At 34.1% G+C, this 17698-nt stretch overlaps 2 protein-coding genes across 2 annotated transcripts in view; both read left to right on the top strand.

Annotated features, from left to right (window-relative positions):
* Positions 1 to 1473: 1473 nt before the first annotated feature.
* Positions 1474 to 9881, top strand: LOC132558830 (uncharacterized). The gene is made up of 12 exons (XM_060223440.1): positions 1474 to 2111; positions 2629 to 2732; positions 2977 to 3739; positions 4073 to 4231; positions 4343 to 4457; positions 4899 to 5105; positions 5246 to 5417; positions 6035 to 6172; positions 6869 to 7080; positions 8529 to 8678; positions 9190 to 9396; positions 9708 to 9881. Exons 1-12 carry the CDS (start codon positions 1474 to 1476, stop codon positions 9879 to 9881), a joined length of 3039 nt encoding a protein of 1012 aa, XP_060079423.1.
* A 7314-nt stretch (positions 9882 to 17195) lies between these two features.
* The window catches only part of LOC132558829 (uncharacterized), a 6138-nt gene continuing 5635 nt past the window's right edge, over positions 17196 to 17698 (top strand). The window contains exons 1-2 of the mRNA XM_060223439.1: positions 17196 to 17265; positions 17449 to 17541. Coding sequence (XP_060079422.1) covers positions 17196 to 17265; positions 17449 to 17541 — 163 coding nt within the window. The remainder of the gene's footprint in view (positions 17266 to 17448; positions 17542 to 17698) is intronic.

Raw genomic sequence — 17698 nt, 5'->3', positions numbered from 1 at the left:
ATGTATGTAAATGTGTGTAGTATATGGAAGTAAATGAAGTTCATTACGTATATAAACATACACAGAGACACGTACCATATTACACAAAAATAGCACACACGCTATATTGATCTATCAGACGGCTTTCTGTGAACGCCATGCATAAACTCACCTAGGGAACGAATTCTGTTTATCACATATCCACTGATATTTCTTCAATATTATTTAGTGTAAAAACAAAAAGATTTTGGGATGTTTTTCTGTAGATATTTCATATCATATTAATTACTTCTTTGAACATGAAACTATTCATTAACACAGGTGTAGATTTACTTATGTCAGTATATGATGTAAGAAGTAAATGTTGTAAAAATCTTATATACACGTATTAAGAAATATATTGACATATATTCTATATAGGCCTGAAAACGTCAGCGAACTAACGCGTTGGTTGTATTTTTAAAATTATATATACACAAATACTACATATCAGACACACAATGATAACAACACTAGTAGGCACTACATGTATAAATACACATAGCACTGTTACCAACAGGTAAAAAAAGATTTGTTAATACATCTGTAAAGACCGGAAGGGAGAATTGGAATGATTTAAATAGCATACTGCGATATCATTCATTTTCGTGGATTTTTTGTGGTTCACTTTGTGGGTACTCTTAATCAAGAAATTGACGTATCCACGAACGGAGATAATTAGTATAAATACACTTCTTGAAATATGTTTATCCACGAAATGAAATGTCCAGGAAATAGGTTTTTTAAATCCATGAAAATTGAATTTCAATAATTATTTCACTATCATTCCCAAGATTAAAGAACCATATTTTTTCCCCTAAAACGTGTTGACATTTAACAAGTTATTGTCTTATCTAGAATATTAAAACTTGAGAGATCGGTCTACTACAATAGAAATCAAAGCGGATTTTCTGTTGTTAAAGGAAAATATAACGTTTATGTTGTGTGTCTTAATTTGGAATACCAATAAGTTGGAAAGGATATATTCTAGATATATTAAAATCATAGCATTTTCACGATAAAACAAAATATGTTTTGTCTCAAATTATCAAGGAAACAAAATGTCGGCGATTCTACAAAAGACGAGCAACTGAATAACACCACCTTTCAATATAAACTTAGAATCAGATAAAGACGTGCCAGATAATGAGTCCTTCTTGGACTCGTCAGTTATGTAAAGAGCCATATTTTAAAACCTAGGAGGCGATTGAGGAAATCATATGTAACGATCGAGTTTTCATAACGAACAATTTTAATGAAAAAAAAAAGGTTTATTTATCATCGAAACCAGATCAAGACCAAAACATTCACACTTCATTTTTATGATAGGATGATACAATAGAATAAAATCCATTAATTTTCTTTTTATTAATTTTGTTTTGTTTCATCAATGATTTCTGTGTATTTGATCTTTTAGGTGTATTTGATCATCATCGAAAAACGAAACTGAGCACAATGGTACTAAAGAAAAGCAAATATGGGTACAACAGAGGTAGCACATTTTGCTACCTGTGTCGCAATAGGGATGTGAAAGAAACAGGAAAGATCTATAAATTCATGTTTGGTAACGGACATGACGAAGGAAATCAATTAGAAGTGAGCAGTACACTGAAACAATATTTACCAGATGGTGGATTGCAGCACAACTTGAATTATGAAAAGGTTGGCGAGGTTTATTCTCTCAACAAGAGGAAAAGATGGACTTTACCTCACACAATTGTTGATGTTATTGATAATGGGGAAGTAGAAAACTTGGACTTAAGGTTGGTGATGCACGAACGATCCGCCGTCCCGTTTCGGTTTGCATGTTATTCTGCTGAATGTGAAGTCAAGGCGAGTACGTTATCATACCATGATAGCAAATACAGAGTACAGCATATGTATCCCAACAGTAGAGTGTCGTCCCTAACTGATCTGAAACTGAATTGTCACACGATACACCACGTGTCAAGATTGGAGGATAATACGGCAAGTGACAGTTCCAAACGATCTGGTAAAACACATACTAGAGGGATACAGAGGCGTATACAACCAACTATGCCAGAACAGAGCTATTTCCACTATTGGAGAAGGAATCATACTTACTTCAGAGAGTAAGTTATGATGATTTAAACATTTATGATCGGAGCTGATGAATATAAGTTTCGAAACATTTTCAGTAATAACTTGACGTGTTTGATGCTGCATTGTACATATGTTGGTTCCGTTTTTGTTTAACCTTACTCTCATTTGGAAACGTTACATTACTTATTTTAGACTGACCAGGATATACCTGGCTGGGTTGGTGTCATCGATGAAGCAGAAGACGCTTCTTCTTCCCGAACCACTGGTCTTACTCCCTTTGCACTTTTTCAAGAGTCTCCGTGTATATCTTTCTTTTATTCGTATTTTGCTCTTTGAATTATGAGTTTGTTTACATACTGGCATTTCTTTCCGTTTTATATTTGTAACAACAACCTGAATAATAATTGGATCTATGTTTGGTCTATATCGACTGACACCAGAACTTTGTGTGTAATCGTCAACCTATACAAAATTCAAAAGTTCTGTTAACGGTTCTTGTTTTCTGTGTTTGCCTTCTATTTGACAATTGAATTAAACGTATTTCAGCGTGATGGAGGGAAATTATCACCACATCAAGGTACCTGAGGTTCGTTATGAGATCCACTACCCTGACGTCTTTGACAGATACTGCAAATGTCCAGGATACAGAGGTAACTAGCGAAACAATTGTTAGTATTCAACACTTCTAAAAGTATGACAAACCGTACACATCATATCTGACGTAAAATTAGATCTGCTGAAAATGAATCTTATTTTTTTAATACCTCGCAGTATTATGTTATGTTGTTGTAAATAAAATGAACTAAATTACCATATAATTAACAAAGAACTATAAGCCAATTAGTACTGTATTGATAGGTGGTATTGACTAGTGTGTCTTTCGTACATCCTCAGGTCACAGTGGATATTTTCCGCAGAGTAAAGAGAAAAACATAAAACGGTGGAAAACGAAAGGATGTCGATCCAAACCCAAGATACAACAACATTTCAAAGGCATTGATCACGTCGAAAAGCGTTTCTATGAATTCGATTACATCAAGGAATTAGAAGCGGACGTCGCTGATATTACCATAGAAAACATGGACGATGCTATGTTACAAAGCGAGGACAATCTCGTTGTTCAACGACGAACACTAACGTTTGGTGATTTTTGTGTTATTCAGAATCGGCCTCTCAAAAGAAACCGGTATCATAAATCTATTGACATCAAAAGGAAGACAAGTTACTTTCACCATACAAAACAATACAAAGGTGCATCAATTATCCACGATGCACAACTCAGCAGAAAAGGCAACTGTATATTTATTGATACCCCAGTGAAGGTTTGGAAACAAGAGGAACTGCAACAAAATGAAGAGTCATCAGTTGTTGACTTCGGTAACGACGTCATTAGCAATGTTGTCGGCGGAATCGACACGACATATCTATCACTGAGTAAAAATGACTTGGAAGATCAATTTTGTAAATGTATTATTGATAAGGAGAGTGTTCAGGACATGGCAGACATGGCAGAGTCTTGCGCAAATTGGGACTTACAAGTTAGCAACTGTGTTTCTCAGCAACTCATTTTGACCCTGAAAGGGGAAGCAATGAATGTTCTCGTGATACTTTGGCAAATGTCTGGATGGTCGTCTAGTTCTGATCAAGCGGAATATTGGTAAACTATTTTTGCAGACTTATCTCCAAAATATGTTGTTGTTTATTATCATTCATCCAGACACTAACACTTGGATGTATTTTACAGTGATTATAGTGTTGTGTCGTTGTGAAAGTTAAGTAAACAAATCAAAATATTGTTCTTGCAAAATTTGGTGATTTGAACTCTGCTACCATTTTATTGGAATCAATCCTAAAAAGATCATCGGGAAATATCCTTAATGACAAAAACAACGAAAATACTAGCTAAAAGAAACGATAAAAATAACTTAACTGTAGAGATTGATTTTATTACAAGTAAAGCTCTATAGAATCTTTTTGCTGGACGTTCTAGGGTAAAACTGCAGCTCGAAACTGATGGAAATGTTGTTGACATGAAAACTGATAATTTAAAGTCCAAACTTGCCCAGAAGAAAGGCTCTACTTCATCACTTGACCACATAGTAGAAATAGCGAATGCGGCAGCTATATATCAGACTTTGGAACATCACAGGTACTCATTTCATTTTTTAATTGAATTACCTAATAAATATGTTTTTATAATAATTGCTCATGATAACGTCAATCTATTACGCCATTCTTAAATGCATCCATGACCTTACAGACAAGGAGATGGAGATGGTATCCCACCGTACGGTCATCTTGCCACTTCAATTGCCAACCCTCCTTGTGCTGTCATGTCTGTACATGAAGCATACCGGACTCTTCGAGCAGGAAAGGTCAGTAATGTTAAAGTACTGTAAATAATACAGATTTCGCGAATACTTTATTTCACGAACTTACCTGTTCCAACATATTCGCGAATACGATTTCGCGAACGCTGATTTAGAAATGACGTCGCTAATGATGAACTATCAAAGACCAGGACTCTTTAAGACTCCTGTGTCCGTATTGTTGCACAAATCATCGCGAAGAAATCGAATTCGCGATTAATCAGACGCCAAATATAAGAAATTTACAATGATGCTTTCTTGCAGCCTCGCTTTCATACTTTATGGCTTGTATTTCTATCTCACGGATAAGATATTTTTGAATTTTTTTAAACATACATTATTACGCAGTGCATGTTGATGTGGAAATTACTCTTTGTGTAGTGTATGTTTGACATTGTTAGTACATCGATGTTTATCACCCAGTCTTGTTGCTCTCTTTATACTTAGAAAGACATCTTGCAGTCATTTGGGCTAGTCAACACGATACCTATCTCATCAGAAACAAGGGTGTGTGAAACATGTTTATGCGAATCTGAGGACCCACAGGCGGACGGTTGTACTCTACTAATCTGTCAACACTATTTCTGCCTTGATTGTTGGCGAAGGTACATACTAACAAGGATAAGGGAAGGAACAATCAACATGCCTTGTCAGGTAACTGGTGATATGTGACCTTTAAACAGATGAACCGAAGAAGACACATATATGCATCTTAATATCAAAAGTTGATTTTACATTTATATCTCGATTTCAAATCTGTGTCTACCTTTGATATAATTTTCTTTCTCAACAAGGCATTCGAGTGTAAAGAAGTTGTTAGTGACGTATTGGTCCGTATTCTAATGCCATGTGACCTGACAAACCAATGGATGAATAGGAAAAAAGAACGGGGGCTGGAGAGTTCACAGGCATGTCATTGGTGTCCAACAGCGTCCTGTGATAAAGTTGCCCTGGTGGCAAGCACCAGTAAGTTCGTTTATGTAATGCTTATATCAAATATCTAAAGTTATTTGAGTCCTACGTAGCAATCTAACTGTACAGGTGTCAGAACTACCACCTTATAACACCTTTTGATTCAACTGTAGAGTTAGATTCAGCATCGCCAAGTAATGTGCAAATAACTGTGATCTGAACCATTCTCGTGGTGGATACGTGTACTATATACAGTTTGTTTTTATTATTGAAAACCGTAAGGGGAAAATATTGAATCGTCGCCATCAGGCCACGTTTTGTTATCTGAAATAATTAATTTTCATGGGCTGTTTTTGCTTATTTATAAGCGATTATCATTCTATAAAAATATTAATGCATGTTATAGTATTCGCCAATTACACGTGTACAATTAATTTATGATACTCTGTGTCCTGGAGAGTGTAATTGCGAAGTTTGAAATCAACAAAAGATTTTCGGAAAATAAGATAATATTACTTAATTTATTATCATTGCCCCTTTTACATTTACAAAATAACATTACATATCACATTTCACTTCTAAATACTTCACTCTGTTTTACCATCTGCTTTGAATTCACTATTGTCTGTTTTGTTTTACCTTTGACGCACATCCTATTTCTGTATCTGTAGGCAGTAGGTTCATAGACGAAAATATTCCTGTCATTTGCGCCTGTAACAGGACTTGGTGTTTCTCCTGTCAATCCGATGTTCACTGGCCGGCAACCTGTGACCAGTACTCAGACTATCGTAAGAGACTTGCCCAAAATGGTACGTAACAACTATATGCCACATTGAACCTCAATGAGACAAGGTCAAGAGGTGAATGGTAGGTAAAATGCAAACAGGTACATTCATACATATCATATAGATGTCTATAGTTGTTGACTCGTGATGAAAACTTTACATACCAAAGTCACGATCTAACCGATCTAATATCTCTAAAAGTCTGTCACCATTAATACGTCTCACTCTCGCCACGGTTGAGTTATGAATTAGACAGCACGAATAAATGAAAATTCAACTAAACTAGAAAAGAGAGGATGATTGATTTGATATCTCGGTTATGGATATTCACAGAGATCAAAATGTAGATAAATCTCCAAATAAATAATTCGTGTTCAGGTATAATGTATCCTACGAAAGCCTAGAAAAATCAAATTTCGAAGGAAAAAAAATATAAATCGCGTTAATACGCCAATAAAAGCGTAATAACGCCTTTCAAGAGTAGTATAGAATCGCAGTTTATAAGTATTTTGAATTTTTTTTCCAAAGTCCAAATCAGTATCCTACTACTATTATCACAGCAGATTCTTTTATTTTTGAAAAACAGAACTGAAACGACGAAACAGTTGTTTGATGCAGTGAAATTCATTATTTTGTTCAGCTGTATCTAACTCAGAAGTTGTATTCAAAGTGCTTTTCACTTGTTTTTCTTATACAATCTTGCTCAACGTAATGAAACAGGCCATATCGAGGGAGGTAAAAGACCGGCGGAATCTGCTGAATATTACGTCCACGTAAAAAAATGTCCACAATGTCATTACCCTATAGAGAAAAATGGCGGCTGTACGCAAATGACATGCGTATGTTCACATGTTTTTTGCTGGGAATGTCTTCGAAATATCAGCAGCCACATCGACGGAGTACAATGTAGAGACAACGCATCTAATTTGATTGTACGTAAAATACTTAAATCATTTATAATGAAATATTTTATGATTATTTCTTTATATGTTGAAGACGCATTTATTATTAACCTATGTGTAAGCTAGTATGTGAAATCAAGTCGACATTTCTGGTAATTTGATTTGCCAAAACAAATATTCAACAATTATATCTAAATTAAAAAGATGAGAAGCTTACAAAGAAAAATGTTACTACTTATTTGTTGGAATATTTTAAACCTAAAATGCTGTTGGTATGCAGATGAAAACTGTATTTAAGAATCCCTCCTTTAATGTACAAAAACAAGAAAATACCTTTATGTCAACATGATCACGATCCAGACAAATTCAATAAAACTAGGGTGAAATATTAACAAAAGAAAGACTTCTGAAAAAAATACCAGGATAATAAGACCAGGTGTTCTGGAAGCATCATCTGCTTCATCAACAACACCCACCATGTAAATTTTCGTCAATCAAAGTAAGTAATGTAACGTTTCCAAATGGGAACAAGGTATACAACAACGGAACAAATACGCAAACTAACGAACATCAAGTACGTCCAGCTTCATATCACACATAGAAATAGACTATTTCTCAAAGAGATAACAATGATGACCGTACATCGTATACATTTTTATCAACCTGCATCATTTGAAATCCTGTGTTACGAATTTGTCCATCAGTTGTCGACGTCTTGCACGAAAATCGTGATAATGGGAACAGGCCCTTGAACATCGAATCAACTGCGATATTTCAATGCTGTAGGTTTGGAATGCAGGTATTGTTACTATCTAGATGTGGGAAATTCACAATAGAGAAATTGAAATCATCATGTTTATCATTCAGCTTGGTGAAAAACTGTCCGTGTTAGTTTCATTGTAGAAAAATATCGAGAAAAGTGGCTGTTGTAGAAGAGTATGTCGTGTATTCCAAATCTGGTGGATATATACCATGGACGTGGTCAATAAATGTCTTGTTATTTAAAGACAAGACGTCATCAATATATCTGAAAGTGAATTTAAACGGTTTTGCAAGGCCTTTGTGACCAGTAGAGTTAAGCAATAACATATCAACAAAACCAAGAAATTGAATGGTATACTGTGTTCTGAAATTGTGTCAACATTAATGCAGAAGAGGGGTCGAATGCAAAATTATAAAAGTGCTATGTTTACACCGATACAAGTGTTTAAGTGAGTTAGACATACAAATTTGACTAGTAGAGAATATGTAAAAGGAATGCAATTATATTTTCTGGTAGGCTGAAGAAAACTGAGGAATATGTATATATATATATATACTGATATCTGCGTATTACATCACTAAATTATATGTATATATATATATATAATATAAAAATATGAATAAACGAAATAACGGAAAATAATTTATATATTGCATCGATTGAACACAATTTCAGGGATATAAAAATGACCCCTTTACAATTGTTTTTCTTTCAGACCATGTCTTTGGATGACATACAGTTACGCAACATGCACACCAAGTTTTATGAGAAATGTGTCGAACATCGGTACCAATGGAAAAAGACATTCTCAAATCTTGCCATTGAAAAAAAAATTAAAAGATTTGAAAATTCAACATCATACAAGGTAAATTTAAATCCTCTTCCTCGAGGGCGGCTTACAAACATATTTCATGTTATCAACGGCCGAATAGGAGAAGTAAATCTTTCAGGTATACTATGTAGGGCGTTATTCTTCAAGGGTTCCATACATTGAAAATAAATTTAATGAATTCATTTTTTGACACCCAGTTTGTTTCAAACTTTTGGTAAAACTGCAAAAATATGAGCCCTACATTAATTGCTGTCATAGCTTGAGGGGGAAATAATTATTTTAAAGCAATATGTTTCGAGGTGTTCTTTAAAAGTACATTTTCGTTTACAATTACTTTCATGAATAAATGATATTTACAAAATCAACTTGTGCCAAGATGATATTTATTTCATCTGTTAATCATGTGAATTCTTTAAGAGAACCCACGAAATCAGCGAAATAAATCATTTACGAACTCCTACCAAATTACTTGCCTATGTTAAAAGTGACGATGTCTCGCAGAGAACATGATTAACATATCACAGTTTGCTATTTTTCGTTGCAGATAAAGACGTATAAGAAAGATTTCAATTCAGATGAACTTTCAAACGAATCGTCAACTATGGAACTTAGGTCTAACTACGTTTTCCTCAGAGAGGTGCACATACTACTGGAGAATCTGCACGTGATGTTATCATATACACCACGGCGCAAGAATCGGTGCGGAGTTCCTCTCGAATGCTTAGAATTCTGTATGTCCAGACTGGAACATGTATGTAACATTTCATCTTCTCATATGAAAAATTTATTAAAACCTAAAGAAATAACGTGAAAGAAATGACAATTTCTCCTGTCTATATTTTTCGGTGAAATAACCTTCATGTATTGCTTATTGTGTTATTGGTGGCATTACACAATACATTCAGTTATGATGGATGCTGTGTTAAAACACTTTACTGCAGTATGTAAGGTTCAATTGATATATTCAAAATTATTAAACGGGGACAACTGTAAACAACCAGTTATTTATATCTTGCTTCCAAAACTGAAACATATTATCAACTTTAATTTTTTCTTACTCAGATACTAACCCAGACCAATTTACGTGAGGATGATTTGCGAAGAGCACGTAGGTTACGCACATCCATAATAGGAATCTTGCGGACATTCCCGTACCTGGCTTCCATCATCCAGAATTCAGTTGACAATCAAAGAAGTGCCAAGCCTCTTATCAACATTGCCACCAGTTCATCGTAATTGTTTTACATTAGGAGTGATGACTATTATCAGAAATACCAATGCAATGTAATCTGTGAACTGTTCATCATCCAAGTTAAACATGTGTTATCTGTTTCTTTCCAAACTGGACTTTTTCTGACGTTTTTCCTTTTTCCTTAATTAAGTCCTCAATATATTTATATTTATATCAACATCCGTTTAGTCATGCAGCTGGTTCTGATTTTTTTGGGTAGTATATATACACTGTATTTGGAAAGCTCATATTGCCTTTTTCTACATTCTTATAATGTAATTAATGGTATGGGAAAAGTGCACTGCTTAAAGCTGTATTCATGCATTAACGGCGGTCATTTGATTCTTTCGATCCACAGAAAAAAATTCAACAACTCGAGTTTTTTCCCGTTATCAATACCTGATGATAATTTTCAGGATTCTGGAAAATAGCATGTACATCAGGAAATGATGGGAAAGTAAATGTTGTAGCTTATATATCTAAAGCTTATAAAGTTTTTGAATACTATTTCACCGATGTTTTGGTACTAAGAGAATACTTTTTCATTTCCATTTGGATAGCATTAATGATATGGTGTTAAACGACAAATTAAAAATAAGTTATCATACATAACGCAAAGAAACGGAAACATGTCATAAAATGTTCATATCCCTTTTTAACATCATCATCATCATCATCATCATCATCCTCCTCCTCCTCAATATTGTCGGCGTCATTGTCATGACATCAATACATCAGTATTTTCGTCATTTATCGCCATCACTAACGTGATCATCATTTCATTAAGACAAAACTTTTCATCATTCTCAACATCATTACCACCATACACTATCACTATGACTATGATCATAACTACATCAATATCAACATGGTGTTACTTAATAAAGAAAGCTGTTTCCTGGAATTACAGGTCTCCCATTTTCCAAATTCCTTTTCCCTTAATTGTATTTTTGCAAATTATGATTGTGTTTTCTTGTGATAATACGATTATAATGTGGAGGTTTGGTTATAATTCAAATCAAAACAAGGAATCAGTAAAGCATCTAGTAAAGTTTTGATGCTACCCATTAATCCCACAGAATACATATTATTATCACACATTCCTCCCAAAAAAGAAACCTTTACATTTTATGTGGTGTTCTCCCCTTGACTTCTGCAATCTACAAATAAAGTATTTATTTCGTACTCTCTTTATGTGTTTCATGAAATCAGTTGTATCACCTGTACAAATTTAACATAACGTTATGCACTGCGTTTTAATGTGCGATAATTCACATAGGAATCAGTAATGATACAAAATTAAGAATGCTACAGATCATAGATATGAAAAACTGCAGTAAGGAGAATCTAAATTATCTTGCATTTCAATGCCCTACTATATAGCACTGGAGTTTACATGTATGTTTTGTTTCCTTTGTTCAGTGAACCTTTCATCAAATTTACTTAATTCTTTAAATTATTTGAAAAGTGGTTGTTTTGTATGTAGACATTTATTCATTTTGAGTCAATCAGATTTTATGATAATTTTGACACTTTTATCATACTAATTGTTAGCCGCATTTAGTGTTATGTAAATCTAAATTAAATTATACATATACATAATAAATCTGTTGTCGATTGTTTCAACACGAACAAAGTACTAACCTTTCTTAATTAAATAAATGTAACATTTTGTAAAAAAAAAAAAAAAAAAGTTCGTCTTTAATTTCCTGACTTCCCGTTTGCATGATACCTTGCAAAGAAAATGGAAAATGTAGGCACATTAATAATAGCGAGTTTTATCATAACATGGATCGTAAATGTGTAAGATAAACCTCTGTACACTGCTCCAGTTTTTCTTTGTGTCTCAATTAACGATTAAATTGATAAAAAAAATACTACCTTTGTATATATTTTAATATGCAGACAGTATATTGAATTACTTACCAATGCAAAACACGAATTCTACGAGAACGGTTTGACAACAACATGAGTCATGTTGTCACTTTTTAATGATAATATATATTAATGTAATAATAATATAATTGTTATCTTTATATTAACGATATTTTTTCTGAATAGACAATCTCGCAGCATTGAAAGCAATGAATACTTATGAAGTTTTGGGTTAGTTGTTTCATAACCTATTGCTAATTTTATCATTATTGTACTACAGTTAACCTGTAGACGTAAAATGTGTAGTGATTCTTTATCTTTCAATGCATTGAAATTAGTCTTAATGAAACATGTAACTATATCCGTCCACGAAATGTCAATGCCAGAAGAAAAAAATAGCATTGCATTTGAATACCTGGTTTTTAAATTATTTCATATATTGTTATTGTATACGATCGCATGTTTATGGCCTATGGACTTTAAAGGTTCAATCGTGAAAAAACATTACAACTGAGCGACTCGGAGTACCCAGTTTGTGTTAGCCTTGTAGCCCCGTTCATTGGGTTGATGGCAAGCCGCTTTTATCGCGGATATTCAGGTGTGTGTTTTACCTGGAACACAGCATTTTTCATCAGAGTTACTCAGCCCACAATGTAAGTAAATCAAACGTTATTTACCTAACATAACGAAAAGGTACTGACGATACACTTTATGAGAGCTGGATCATAGTCTTTACTTAAGATTGTGTGATTATCAGACTAGCTTTGTCGTTTCAGATGAATGAAGTCGGTCTGGTTAGGTTAGACAGACTAACCGTATCGTTGATGGACTAAGAGGTTTTGTTATATGGCTAGAAATAAAATTATTCTCATATGGTAGCAGTACACAGTTTCTCGGTGTTGTCTATGTGATATTTTTTATCATTAGATTACCGCATCATAAAGGTTTTAATTAAAAAATTTAAAACAATCCTTGCTACGATTGATCTTGTCATGTTGACGTGGACAATGTGGGGTTTCATTTTTTTCAGAATAATATTCTAGCTTTGTGTTGGAGATTACTAATTGGACAGTCTTGAATCTGTGTTTTCGAACCAAAACCTATGTTTACATGAAGAGAAATTTTCATAGCATTTTCACGTGGTCATGTTGTGAAGAATTTCCGAATTGGAATTTGCTGAAATGTAAGTAGTTTATTACCATGATAGTGATTTCGATTTTAAGACAGGTATTCAGAAATAAATTTCTTACATAAAGTTAAAGTGTTAGGTTTGAATTAGCAGTATTTTTGCATTTTTAGTATTTCTTGAGTTGGTAACCATGACAATCACATATCAAAAATCAGGGGGAATTTCTGATTTACACAACTTTTATCTCTTTATTATTAATGTAATGGTTATGCAGGGGCGGATTTAGAGGGGGGCGTGGGGGGCGCACGCCCCCCTAAAATTGGCAGAGTAAGGGTGAGTTACGAAGTATACTGGATGGTCTTGGTCGTATGTTATGACTATCACTGTTCTAAACAGCTATAGATGACTTAAGTTGGGCTAATTTTCAAGTATACAGTAACTTTATTATAGCTGATCACATAACGACAGAAAGAGTTAAGTAAGTTAATTATAACGCCCCCCTAACTTAAATTCCTGTATCCGCCCCTGATATGAAAGGACGTATTTTTATAAACAAACTGCTATACCTGTATATCTCAAACATGACCAATAATTTCATGAAAAATGCTACCTATTCAAATGATAAGTTGTTCATCAATGTGAGTTTGATAGTGTACACACCCTGTAGTAAGTCAGAGTTCAATGGCCATCCATGGGAAAGGTACAACTATACTTTACGCATATCATTTCGAGGCCATTACTTTTCAGTAGAGTACGTTACACGGACTGTCCCTAGTTGAGTGAGTTCAGTTATTTAGGTATGACTCAGTCCTCGTGTTATATTTATTATCGTGTATAGAAAGGTTTTTCCACTCTCTGCCTATTTGATCTAGGTCCGGTTCATCCTCAAATATTGCATTCATTTTCCAAATCTAACACTAATTTTCACTTATACAGTGGAAGAGAACATATTCAAGTCATATTTAAGAACAATGAGGCACCAACAGAGGATGTAAACGAGGTTGAATTGTTATCTGTGAACACATTGAAAATTACAAGAATTGTAGTTCCTACTAGGTGTTAAACAGTATGTATAGTAATTGATAGTAAAGTCGAATACTTCCTGTTTACCAGAGCACAGCAATATCAGTTTACTCTTTATACCTCACAGTATACGGAATCAGTGTACTTTGTGATGTAAACTAAAGAAATAGAAGGAGTCAGTGTACTTTGTGATGTAAGCTATCAGTGTACTTTGTGGTGTAAGCTAAAGAAATAGAAGGAGTCAGTGTACTTTGTGATGTAAGCTATCAGTGTACTTTGTGATGTAAGCTATCAGTGTACTTTGTGATGTAAACTAAAGAAATAGAAGGAGTCAGTGTACTTTGTGATGTAAGCTATCAGTGTACTTTGTGATGTAAACTAAAGAAATAGAAGGAGTCAGTGTACTTTGTGATGTAAGCTATCAGTGTACTTTGTGGTGTAAGCTAAAGAAATAGAAGGAGTCAGTGTACTTTGTGATGTAAGCTATCAGTGTACTTTGTGGTGTAAGCTAAAGAAATAGAAGGAGTCAGTGTACTTTGTGATGTAAACTAAAGAAATAGAAGGAGTCAGTGTACTTTGTGATGTAAACTAAAGAAATAGAAGGAGTCAGTGTACTTTGTGATGTAAGCTATCAGTGTACTTTGTGATGTAAGCTATCAGTGTACTTTGTGATGTAAGCTAGCAGTGTACTTTGTGATGTAAGCTATCAGTGTACTTTGTGATGTAAGCTATCAGTGTACTTTGTGATGTAAGCTAAAGAAATAGAAGGAGTCAGTGTACTTTGTGATGTAAGCTATCAGTGTACTTTGTGATGTAAGCTAAAGAAATAGAAGGAGTCAGTGTACTTTGTGATGTAAGCTAAAGAAATAGAAGGAGTCAGTGTACTTTGTAATGTAAGTTATCAGTGTACTTTGTGATGTAAGCTATCAGTGTACTTTGTGATGTAAGCTAAAGAAAAAGGAGTCAGTGTACTTTGTGATGTAAGCTAAAGAAATAGAAGGAGTCACTGTATTTTGTAATGTAAGCTATCAGTGTACTTTGTGATGTAAGCTATCAGTGTACTTTGTGATGTAAACTAAAGAAATAGAAGGAGTCAGTGTACTTTGTGATGTAAGCTAAAGAAATAGGAGTCAGTGTACTTTGTGATGTAAGCTATTAGTGTACTTTGTGATGTAAGCTATCAGTGTACTTTGTGATGTAAGCTAGCAGTGTACTTTGTGATGTAAGCTATCAGTGTACTTTGTGATGTAAACTATTAGTGTACTTTGTGATGTAAGCTATCAGTGTACTTTGTGATGTAAGCTATTAGTGTACTTTGTGATGTAAGCTATTAGTGTACTTTGTGATGTAAGCTATCAGTGTACTTTGTGATGTAAGCTATTAGTGTACTTTGTGATGTAAGCTATCAGTGTACTTTGTGATGTAAGCTATCAGTGTACTTTGTGATGTAAGCTAAAGAAATAGAAGGAGTCAGTGTACTTTGTGATGTAAGCTAAAGAAATAGAAGGAGTCAGTGTACTTTGTGATGTAAGCTATCAGTGTACTTTGTGATGTAAGCTATTAGTGTACTTTGTGATGTAAGCTATTAGTGTACTTTGTGATGTAAGCTATCAGTGTACTTTGTGATGTAAGCTATTAGTGTACTTTGTGATGTAAGCTATCAGTGTACTTTGTGATGTAAACTATTAGTGTACTTTGTGATGTAAGCTATCAGTGTACTTTGTGATGTAAGCTATTAGTGTACTTTGTGATGTAAGCTATTAGTGTACTTTGTGATGTAAGCTATTAGTGTACTTTGTGATGTAAGCTATTAGTGTACTTTGTGATGTAAGCTATCAGTGTACTTTGTGATGTAAACTATTAGTGTACTTTGTGATGTAAGCTATCAGTGTACTTTGTGATGTAAGCTATTAGTGTACTTTGTGATGTAAGCTATCAGTGTACTTTGTGATGTAAGCTATCAGTGTACTTTGTGATGTAAGCTATTAGTGTACTTTGTGATGTAAGCTATCAGTGTACTTTGTGATGTAAGCTATCAGTGTACTTTGTGATGTAAGCTAAAGCATCAGAAGCTAAGGCATGACAATAGCAAATGTCACAATACAAACTATAAACGTATAGGAATACAAATCGATGTGTATTCGAATAGTAAAGAGAAAGGTGGTAATGTTAGTTAAGTGTCATTATAATTCTAATTAATAATTGTCAATTAATTATTATTGAGGTGATTATATCAGCGCTGTAGTATTAAATACGCGTATGGGATATTTTAGCCTTATCATACATACTGGTGGTCGTGTTTGCTTTACAGGAGGAAGTTGATAAACAAAGCATGCGCGAGGTACTTGTATTGTATTACGTGAGCAGATTTTAACATCAAAACAACAATATTTTCAAAGATAAGAAAAAATATTCCCTGACATGTTTATGATTAGCCGAAAGTTTTAAGTGGTTCCCCATTTTAAAAACACATTTAATAGTTTCTTTCTGCTACATTTAATTTCATATTTTACTCCAGAAATTCTATTTGTAAGATTATTTGCTACATAATAGATTTCTTATTTTCAGTATTATTGGGACAAATGATGGGTATTACCTATTTCTGAATCTTGTTTAAAATATGTTGAAATAAGATATCAGTGGCAAACACATTTATCCAATAAGACATGTTATCGAGAACACCACTTCAGCCTTTTGAAACAGATTACGATTCGTTGATATTTAGTCCTTTGCCGGTTTCTCGTTGTGTCCGTTGGTCCTTCCATTTCTTTCCCTCTAGCATGGCTGGGCTCTATCCTCTATAGAGCTTGTCATTGGAACTTCAGACATGGGGCAGGGGTTTAACTTGGTGATATGGTGTGTCGTGGATCAAAAGTGTTCGCTACATTGTGACCTTTGACTCAAGTTACTCCCTGTCAACTGAACATCGTGGTGAAGCGTTGTATCAACAGTAGATCGAAATGACTTCAAATTTGATGCGCAAATTCCTATTTGCATTTACTAGAAAAATCAATAATAACATATAATGGATTTGATTTTTTCCCATTTGGTATGGGATTAAGGAAATAAAGCGAACTTTCGGGTTGATTTTAACTCTCCTCCTCTCTCTCTCTTTCTGTCTCTCTCTGTCTCTCTCTCTCTCTCTCTCTCTCTCTCTCTCTCTCTCTCTCTCTCTCTCTCTCTCTCTCTCTCTCTCTCTCTCTCTCTCTCGTCAACTGGCAACTTCAAGTAAACAAAATGTTTTAAAGGCTTTTATCCTTTGTTCATTACAGGTGTTAACAGTACAATAAACATGCGCACACGATGTCGGTATATTTTCCTGATCGCAATAGTGGTCCTTCTGCTACTTATCACGTTTTCAGGTAATATACAAATGTGAACAAAGCAAACGTACTACTATGGAAGATACATTAATGCAGCGTATTCTATCTAGCGTATGATGAACATTAACGCATTAATTGGTAAAATAATTCAGCTGTAAATAATCCAGGAATTTAAAAGAATCAGTGGAGTTCGGTAACTATTTAATTAATGCTTTCTTTCAGAAATATATAACAATGTGAGTGACGTTGAGGAATTTACCAATTCTGAAGAGAATCGTAAACCAGACACTGGAAATAAGCCAAACCATGGTTCAGGTTAATATCCCTAATAATTAAACAATCCTGTTGTATATAGCGAGTTCGAAACCCAGATAAAGCACAAATATGACACTGATTTTGTCAGTGGTATCACATATTACAAATCCACAATATCAGCAGGCAATGTTTCCTTAGCATTCCATCCAATTTTCAT

The sequence above is a fragment of the Ylistrum balloti genome, unplaced genomic scaffold (genome assembly GCF_031769215.1).
Source record: "Ylistrum balloti isolate Yb309-2 unplaced genomic scaffold, AGI_CSIRO_Ybal_v1 Utg370828, whole genome shotgun sequence".
Lineage (NCBI taxonomy): Eukaryota > Metazoa > Mollusca > Bivalvia > Pectinida > Pectinidae > Ylistrum > Ylistrum balloti.
Note: the sequence above shows the minus strand (reverse complement) of the source record. Positions and strands in the feature narration are given on the sequence as shown.